Source organism: Chondrus crispus, genomic scaffold (genome assembly GCF_000350225.1).
Source record: "Chondrus crispus Stackhouse genomic scaffold, scaffold_5, whole genome shotgun sequence".
NCBI lineage: Eukaryota > Rhodophyta > Florideophyceae > Gigartinales > Gigartinaceae > Chondrus > Chondrus crispus.
This window is the reverse complement of record NW_005179334.1, coordinates 790,498-799,931: the sequence shown is the minus strand read 5'-3', so window position 1 is coordinate 799,931 and position 9,434 is coordinate 790,498. Positions and strand designations below refer to the sequence as shown.

At 50.9% G+C, this 9,434-nt stretch overlaps 1 protein-coding gene; it reads left to right on the top strand.

Moving 5' to 3' along the window:
• The first annotated feature begins 818 nt into the window (after nucleotides 1–818).
• On the top strand, nucleotides 819–2,858 carry CHC_T00006733001 (hypothetical protein). XM_005718871.1 is given in 2 exon segments: nucleotides 819–2,804; nucleotides 2,805–2,858. 1 exon segment carries the CDS (start codon nucleotides 819–821, stop codon nucleotides 2,802–2,804), a length of 1,986 nt encoding a protein of 661 aa, XP_005718928.1. The 3' UTR covers nucleotides 2,805–2,858.
• The last annotated feature ends 6,576 nt before the right edge of the window (nucleotides 2,859–9,434 follow it).

Here is a 9,434-nt window from a genome sequence, read left to right as displayed (position 1 = left end):
TGCTGTCTCTGATCGCCCCCTCGCGCCCCATACACGCCTTCCTCCCCGCCCGACTCACGCTGCAACCATGTCAGCCCATGGCGAGCCAAGCCCCGATGCTGGCGCACTGCGCGCCATGCACAAGCGCTACATGTTCAACGCTACCGTCTCGCGCTGGCTGCTGCATAAACAACGGCCGCCCGGCACCCGCCCCCGCGAGCACGCCCTGCGCCTCAACCTCACCCCGACCGACCCGGCGGCACGTCCCGCCTTCCCCGCTGCGGACGATCTGTATGTCGTCGACCAGGTGCATGATGGATTCGCCCTGGGGCAGGTACGTAACCGCGCCCTCTCCCGCGCTCTGCCACCCCAACTCGCCCAACCCGCATCCCGCTAACATTCCACCTTCCCCGCAATCTCAGATACGCGGCGACCCGTCTACCGCCGCGCATCCCTACTCCGCACTAGCCGCCCTGGCCGGGCAATCGGGGTGGCGCCACGTCCGCGCGCGGCACTTTGCTTCGGACCAGACGTCGCGCGACGCGCTGGAGCTCGTCGAGTATGCGCGCTTCGCAGACAACAGCCTCATCGTCGTGCTGACTCGCCTGCTGCACGGCGCACCGCCGCAGGACGCACGCCTATCCGAGGTGCTTTTCTACGCAGCCCCCGCGGCCGCCGACGGCCCGCCGCCGCACCCGCGCCTCGTCCTGCTCGCCGCAGACGCCTCGTCCTGCTCCGCGTGCGCGCGCCGCGTGTGCGCGTGCCCGGACTCCCTCACACTGCCTAGAGGCTCGCTAAAGGATCTCGTCCCGTCGGGGGCGGCGGGCGCTCCCGCTGGCATGCCCTTCATCCAGCGCATGCGCATTATGCATGGTGAACGCTCCGGCGTCTTGAACCTCGACTTCGCCCCGTCGCCGGACCCCGCTTTCAAGCCGTGCACGCTTCGATACCCTTACGTCTCAGCCTGCGTGCGCCTGGACGCCGATGCCGATCGCAGCCGTCACCAGCTGGCCCCCACTGCCCTTTGCGATATGCCACCGACGCCTCAGGAGGCCTCGCCGCCCGTCCCTGCCCTGGCCGCGATGGACCCCACCGCTGAGCCTGCGGCGTTTGCGCCCAGTGATGACCCCGCCATCGCTTTCGGCCCAGAATTCTCCCACAGCCCGGTCAGCTTTACCACTGTCCCATCCAATGTCACTTCTCTCTTCAAGGATCCTGGCTTGTTGCCCACACGCAAAACTGGTCTCCAAAAGCCTGACAATGTCTTTCCGCAAAACCCTTGCATCGAGGGAAACGTCGCTTGCTTCCCGAACCCGCTCCAGCAACAACAGCAGCAACACCCACAACCTCAAGGGAAGACTGCCACTACTGTGCCTCCAGACTGCGTGCCCCCAAAGCGCCAGCAGGAGTCGCTCAGCGCCAGTGTCGTCTCTCTGGCCACTTTGCAGTCCAACGTCGATCCCTTTCCGTCGGATCCCAAGATACCAAACTCGCTCTGCGGTCCTGATAAGAGGGGCCGGGAATGTGAATGTTCGGCTGAGAACATGCCAGACCCCTCCCTCGCCCTGATTTTGAACTCACGAAACGACCGTCACCAGTTAATAGATATAGGCCCATCTGCTGAGCCCGTGCTGAAGCCTGCGATACGTCAGAATGGCAATGTCCGCGACGTGGTCTTGCCATCAGCGCCGAGGAATCCCAACGATTCGGGGGATGCCATTTTAGAAAGCGACGAATCCACCGCATTGGGGAGTCTAGGCAGCCACTTGCGATTCGGAAGCCAAGGCCAAGAGGGCAACCGGCTCGGAGCAAGCACGACGTTGCCGTCGCAGTCCCGATTTCCAGGCTTGATGCCGGGGGAACCACCAATGAAACGACCACGATCGGATACAACTCAGAGACCTGCCCCGCTCAACCTCAGCAGCATGGATCAACCGTGGTCCAGTTTTGATGATCATCGAACCATCCCAATGCCATCGTGGAACATGGCAGTTGCGGCCGATCGGCCACAGTCCGCCTTGGCTCGTGCGTTCGGCATGACACGCAGTCCTTCCCCGGCGGGGCTCATGTCTGGGACACCCTACGTTCCATCGCCGCCAACAGCGCCGTTGTCCACAGCCAATTTTGGGTTCCCGCAAGCCATCACCCACCAGGACCACTTCATGCAGGGGGCTTCTTTTGATTCTAGTGTGCTAGGACGAGAAGCGGACATTGTGAATCAGCAACGAATGCAAGCGAACGACGGAGTCGAGGAGAGACGCGATCAGCATCAAAAGCGGGAACAACACCACCTCGTTGGAGACTCACCAAATACAAACGACGGGACTGGTGCAAATACAAATGAGCAGTCCGTAGCGAATGGTGTTCAGTGCGAGGTCTGCGGGCTTAGCTTTGCAAAGCGAAGTAACAAGAGCAGACATGTCCAGACGGTGCATGACGGTTTGAAGCAATTTGAGTGCGACTTATGTGGACAAAAGTTTGCTCATAAGGCAGACTTGGGACGACATCGTTACCGCATACATGTATCGAGAGCATTTTCGTGCGAAAAGTGCGGCAAGAGTTTTGCAGAGCAGGACCAGCTTCACCATCACGTCCGCGTCACCCACGAAGAAGACGCTCGTCCGTGGGAATGTAAGCAGTGTCAAATACGTTTTGGTAGAAAGTCCTCACTGACGAGACATAGACAAACTGTGCACCAAAAAACAAGGTTCACATGTAGGGTTTGCAGCAAGACCTACTCGCAAAAGTTTGACGCGGTGAGGCATGAGAGAAAGGCCCATGGCGTCAGCTGTACCTCGGCTTCAGCCTCGGCATCAGCATCGTAGTGTTGTAGAGAGTTGTTGACGTAAAAGCATGGCATGCCGCGCTGATGTACAAAACATAGGCATCATTTTCACAACGCGTCGAGAGCATCGTTGGCGTGTCGCCAATGGGCGTTTCTTTTCTTCTTTAATTCGATCGTCCCTGTGTGTAACAAATTTCTTTCGTACGTTCGCGTTGGAAGCCAGCTTCGGTGTTGCAACCTGCCTTGGAAGAGACAAAGCCGGCTTTGACTTTGCAAGCAAAAGGAAAATTAGATGCCGCGAAACGCCTGAGACGACGACCTTTGCAAGTTTGCAAGACGAACAGCTCCCTTCTCTTTCTCGCAAAGCTCGATAGAACCTACCGTTGGCTCATCGTAAGAGAGCCCTCGGCACACACCACGTCCTCCAGCCGCGATGTTTGCAGAGCGGAGCTGACCGTGTCATGGTGCCTACGACTGACACGGCCTGGGATGTTAAATTTAAGTCAGTCCAGAGTCTGCCTGGTCCGTTACTGTTGGGGGGTGACGTCCCCCGGAAAGGCGGCTGCTTACGTATGGCATGCCGTGTTCAAAAAAGATACAGTATGATCCTTCATAGAGCATTTGCGGCGCCTCAATTTTTTCCACGATTTTCGTTACATCGTATCAACAGGGGCGACTCCTGAAAACACAAATCGTGCGGTGTTATACAGATTGGACATGTTGACCACGTGCACGACATGTACGAAATTTGGGCGAGAATTTTTCACAAAACTGCTCTATGAGGAGAGCTTGTTGTCCTTTTCTTGCTGTCCTTGTGTCCTCTCACTTGAGCCAGTGAATGGAAACGCGTCGTTGGACTGCACAATTTCTTTGAGACGGCAGCTACAGGTACGCAAAAGGTCCGTACTACAGCTTCAGCACTACTGTAATTCAATAATTTTTCAGACGGTTTGCTACAGCAGTCTGGGTTATGAATTCCAAGAGTTGATTGAGTTGATTGCATACGAGCTTGGGTTTACAGTAGTGATATGTTTTAGGGGCTGAAGTGTAAGGATTTATGTTTGAGCTTCCAAATTCCACAAGTTTCTCACATGTGCTGTTGCATTCTCTTGCCTGAGAGAGCGCGAATCGGAGCATGTCCTGAATGGGTAACAGCACCATCTTGTGTCCGTTCGTCCACTCCTATTCAGAACACTATAAATGGGATGAATGCCTTTCAACATCCAGGCAATGCAGGTTCTTGTATGGGTTTCTACGGGCGGCCCTGGTTCAATCGCAACGTCTATTGCAGACGTAGGTTAGCATTCAGCCGAGGTGTACAAGCTGTAAGGGCTGTGCCGTACGGTACAGAAAATCTCATCTGTTTTTGGCAAAAACTTTTTGCTAGTGCGACGTACTGTACTGAGCACGAGCAGAAGGGTTTTCAACGAAGCCTGTGAACCTTTTTCGCAGACGTAGCCCGTTCCCAATCACATGAATTTAGATATGCACTAGCTAGTACTGTAGGCCTAGGTACCGTAGAGAATTGAAGCATGCGGGCTTGTCAGTTTCCCTTCCAAAAACTATTCATACTGTACCAGTGACCATCTGTTAATAGTCACCAAACCTGAGAACAGTGCGAATTACGCTTCTCTTTAGCCGGCCCTTCTGCAATGATTGTTTTTCATAAATGCTATCGATATTTGCAGTCCTCATTCCACATCCATTGCATCCAGTACAACTCGGAGAAGCCGAGAATTCCAAGCTTATTCCAAACTTAGCTCAACATAGGTAGGAGAACTACAAGTATGGGATGTTGAGAGCCATTTCGTGATGAAGAACTGTCGAAACGCAGCTCGAAAACGTGCTCTCAATCGTTCTTGGCTTTAACTGTCAAGAACAACACACCAAGCGTAGTAGTGCATGTTGCCAGATTTGAAGATCTCGCCCGAGGTCAAATGTTATGGCAACGCTCTAGCTGAAGCTCTCAAAAGCAAGAATGCACACAGGGCTTGGATTGATCCACTTCCAGTTTGAGGAAACACAAGTACTTCTGTGATGCGCAATATTCAGAACAGGTTTTTGTTCAACTTAGGGTCCCTCTAGCAGGTAATATTATTGAATGGTCCTAAACTCTAGCCACCCTCAGGTTTCGGTCTCAGCCTCAGAGCAGGTAACGGGCTGCAAATCAGGGGCTACGGATACTCTTTCTCATTTTTCCCACCACGATTCGTTGCGTCACTGGCGGGATGTTGGAAGTACTGTAGAGTATTCTCTATTAGGATCACAAGCCATGTTTGGCCATCGAAATGATCCTTTGACAATTCAACGCGAAGCGATGAGCGTGGAGACATTGCTGGTCCAAATTATATTTAGAGATGAATGTTGTACAATTGTACAATTGAGAAAGGGTCGTCTACTTAAATAGAATATGGTCACTGTAAAGCTCATGCCAGTGGGTAGGCAACGGAAAGTATCCATAAGAGCTCCTGACAAGCTTTTTGTGGAATTAAGAGAAGTTCCTCCCTCTACCCTTGGGTACAGTATAGTTTTACATTCATCTTACAAGTGCATGGTAGCCGTTATTGCCACCCTGATATCAAAATCATTACCGTACTGTTTTGATAAGCTCGGACATCCCGTACGGATTCTGGGTAAAACGTGTAGGATCTACCGCTGGTACTGTCGCTGTGACGAGGAGGAGAGAGGGTCGGGTGGAACATCATCAGCATCAGCACAGGTGCTGGGCGTTTCTGCCGTTGTCTTTTTCCGCAAGCTACCTCCGCTTGAATACGTCTGCTCGCTCCTGCCCGCTTCGTATCTATCTATCACTAGGAGCTAGTCGGGCTGTGCTGATACGGGTTCTAATCCTTTTCGCATTGCCTCTGCACGCCTGTAGACCCCTTGTCGCCTCCTCTCTGCATTCGCCCTTGCGCGATGGGGTTCCGACCATTCGCCATGGTCATGCTTGATCCATGGCCTTCCTACCTTCGCAGTTTTGCCGATGGCTGACCCTTCGCTCCATGGTTCACATGCACATATCCGCTTTTCTTAACATTTGCATATCTGCGACGAGTGGCACCGGAATACACCATCCACGGCTAAATTGTTATTGAAAAAGCCGCGATCTGATCGTTGTCGATGTAATCATGGATTTAGTACTGTACCCTTGGTACTGTATATAGCTTCGTACATTCCGCAACTATACCGGGCATAACTGTGACTCCAGCACCAGTCTATATGAGTGGGCTCGGACTTTCAACGGCGCATGTAGTGTCACACTGCAAACTCCGACATTGTTTTTGTTCGTGAGGCGTCGTGACTGAAGCTCCATGGATCTAGCGTTAGAGTTAACTTACTTACACTTCTGGTGCGTATTGGTCATGTTGACTATTTCGAAAAGAGTGAACAACTGATCTCAAGATCTCAACTATGAAGAGTTAGCAGAAACATTAAGAAAACACAGTAGTTTCGCAACGTAGAAATCGATGCGGAGCAGTACAGTGTAGAATATTTGTCGGCTAATCATAAGAGTCTGTTTATTGCACTTTAAACCAATCTGGTGTCTTGCCTAGGAGCAATACTTATTTTCGGAACAATCGAGATACAGTACAATCGCATGCTGTCCAACTGGCAAGTACGTGGTTGTGGACGAGAATCGCAAGGTAGTTTTCATCACTGTCAACATGGCATCAAATGAAGTTTGGGCATCACGCCACTCTGAATGCAGACTTGCGCACGACGTTCTAAGTTAGAAACGTTCCGTCCTCATTCCTTCATTCTGCACTACGTCTACGGAAAGAACGACTGGGTGGCATTGAAGATGCATTACGAAAGATAAGAGCGGGGGCCACCACTAAGCGATCTCGTTTCAACATAGTTGTATGACGGCAACAGTGTGACGCAGTGGTGGCCACCAGTAAAATTTACCGTTCTTGTGTTGTTTGGGAGGCAGCTTGGGCAAGGGACAGGCAAGGGACTGGTGACGTGTTCGTGCGAATTTCATTGGCGCCAGCTCAATACAAGACGGTATTATGGCCCAGTGCTGTACGGTGTGCACAATACAGTATCAACGTGTGAAGCCCTTAACCTCAAAACGCTCAGTCACAGGTCGTCTGGCAGATGCGGAGCTGCCCTCGATGGCTGTTAAATGCATGTGCGCCATAACGCGATGCACATGAACGCCCCTTTCCTGCACATACAGTACCCTGGGTATACAGTACCCTTGGGTACTACTGTATATACGTATGAGCATCTCACTGCAACAGAAGCACTCTAAAGTTTATGTCAAATTGCCGGTCGTCTAGTGTCTAGACGACAAGCAATTTGACCTCATAGGAGGTCAGTCATGGCCTCATATGAGGCCAGCTTTTTTTTGCAAAAATATATAAATTAAATCGAAACTTTAAAACATTCAGTTTGGACACCATTTCTTTAACGTATACGCGCTCGGCAATAACATCTTGCAAAACATTGGGATGGCGGTTGTCAATGCACAGAGAGACTAAGAATCTAATGAACTATCAATGATGAGTTGACTTTTTAAACAGGCGTTTTGGTTTCGAAGATATCAACATAAAACGTTTTGAGGTTGGTCAAAAAAGGCTCCTTTTTGGACATTTTAAAAATGGCTGGAGAAGACGTGCAGATCTCACCAAACTCCACCCTTCCACAACGCAGAAGTCAACTGCCGTGTCGAGAGTATCTTTTTTCCATCTTGTTGAGCTAGCACAAGTCGAGAAAAATAATTTGAAAAGTGACCTCATATGAGGTCATTTGTCACCTAGACACTAGCTACCCTTGGGTAGACACTATAGAACCCGTCAGTTTTGTAATTTTTTTTGCATTCCGTACCAAACAAAAGGCGTGTCTAACTATCATTAGTTATCAGTCCGGGACAACACTAATGACCGGGGGAGACCGATAAGCCGGTACAGTACTTCTGTAGCGTCTAGACGACAAGCGATTTGCCTGAGGTCAGGCATGGCCTCGTATGAGGCCAGCTTTTTTTTTTGCAAAAAGATATACCATAAACCGAAACTTAAAATAAAGTCAGTTTGGACGCCATTTCTTTAACGTACTGTACATGCCCTCGGCAAAAACATCTTGCAAAACATTGGAACAGCAGTTGTTGACAACGTTGACAATGCGTATTGACATCAATACGCAGAAAGACTAAGAATGTAATAATGTTTCAATGCCCGTTTGGCATTTTGAACAGGCGCCTTGGTTTCGAAGACATCAACACATAGCAGTTTGAGGTTGGTCAAAAGGCTTCTTTTTTTGGCATTCTAAAAATGGCTGGAAAAGACGTGTAGATCTCACCAAACTCCATCCTTCCGCAACGCAGAAGTCAACTGCGGAGGCGAGAGTATGTTTTTCCTTCTTGTAGAGCAAGCTTGTCGTCTAGACACTAGTGTCTTATGATATGGCGGCATCCCGGTACAGGTAAAGCTTTTCTGCCAAGCTGCTGCAGCAGTGTAGCACAGTACCGTGCAGTACCACGGTACAGTATTCGCATCTCAAGACATGTGCAGACCGTACGGCGGAGCCTGGTCAATCAATACGAAATTCTAAACTTGGTTAAGGGCACGTTGCGAGACTTGGTTGGGCTTACGAGTTCAGAGTATGACAAAAATCACGGCTTTGGAGATGGTACTGCGGAGCGTCGGCTCGCATCAAGTTGGAATCTGGGTTGACGCAGTCCACGGGAGGGGTGGACAGCGTGCAGTATATGGGCACATATGAAGCCATTCTTGTTATATCAAAGACGGGCCGGCATGAATCGCGGATCACCCCTCACACTAGGCCGAGAGAATGGCGTCAGGCTGTGTTGCACCTAAATTACATCGTCTTGGGCGTCTGGCTGAGGCAAGAAGGCGTTGATGGCATGTGTGTTTCATTAGGAGGTTGCTTCGAGATTGCGGTTTTTGTGGCTGCGGATGGAGTTTGAGGGAATATCTGTGGAGCAGATATGGGAGAAAGGCTATGGTTCAAGGCATAGTCTCGTGGAGGTCGAAGGCAGATGTCCCAAGATTATATAACGTGGGGAGGTGTTGCCCCCTCCGGCACATTGCTCCCCGCTGAGTTGCTCGGAGGCTGAGGATCATAGACTGTGCCGAATAGCTGTTTAGAGGAAGGTGGTGCTGGGGAAATTTGGTCGACTCGAGCTACTGTACAGTACGAAAGTTCAACAATTAGCCCTACAACGCGGCAACGAGGCGTAGGAACAGAGGGCAAGGTAAGGTCAACTGTACGTACCTCGTTCTGAAATGGTAGGGAAACAGGGTGGACAGTGGCGCAGTTCTGTGGTTTACGTAAAATTAACCGCGAGTAGCTTTGAAGTTTCGTTACAAAGCAGTTTGCGGCATTTGACACGAGTGTGAGTTGGAAGGTACCCCAGGGTACTGCACGGATTAACATACAGTATTGGAGTGTAATCAGAGGGTATGGTATGATAGCGATGGATGGAACGGGAAGCAGTTCGTGTACCCTTCGAAGGGTAGTTTGACAACAGAAGGTCTGACAGCGGGACGAATACAAAATTTCAGCATTTGTATATTGGAAACGGAAGTGCTGGAGCATGGGAGGACGTTCTAAATTCAGTTTTAGTGTCGGCGGGGCAACACCACGTTCCGGAGAGGACTGCGGCGGGCGATGTAAAGTTACCCGATTCTGTAGCGTGAGGACA

What these genes read in the sequence shown, in the direction of transcription:
- CHC_T00006733001 (XM_005718871.1), top strand. Translation starts at nt 819, where the DNA reads ATGCCCTTCATCCAGCGCATGCGCATTATGCATGGTGAACGCTCCGGC.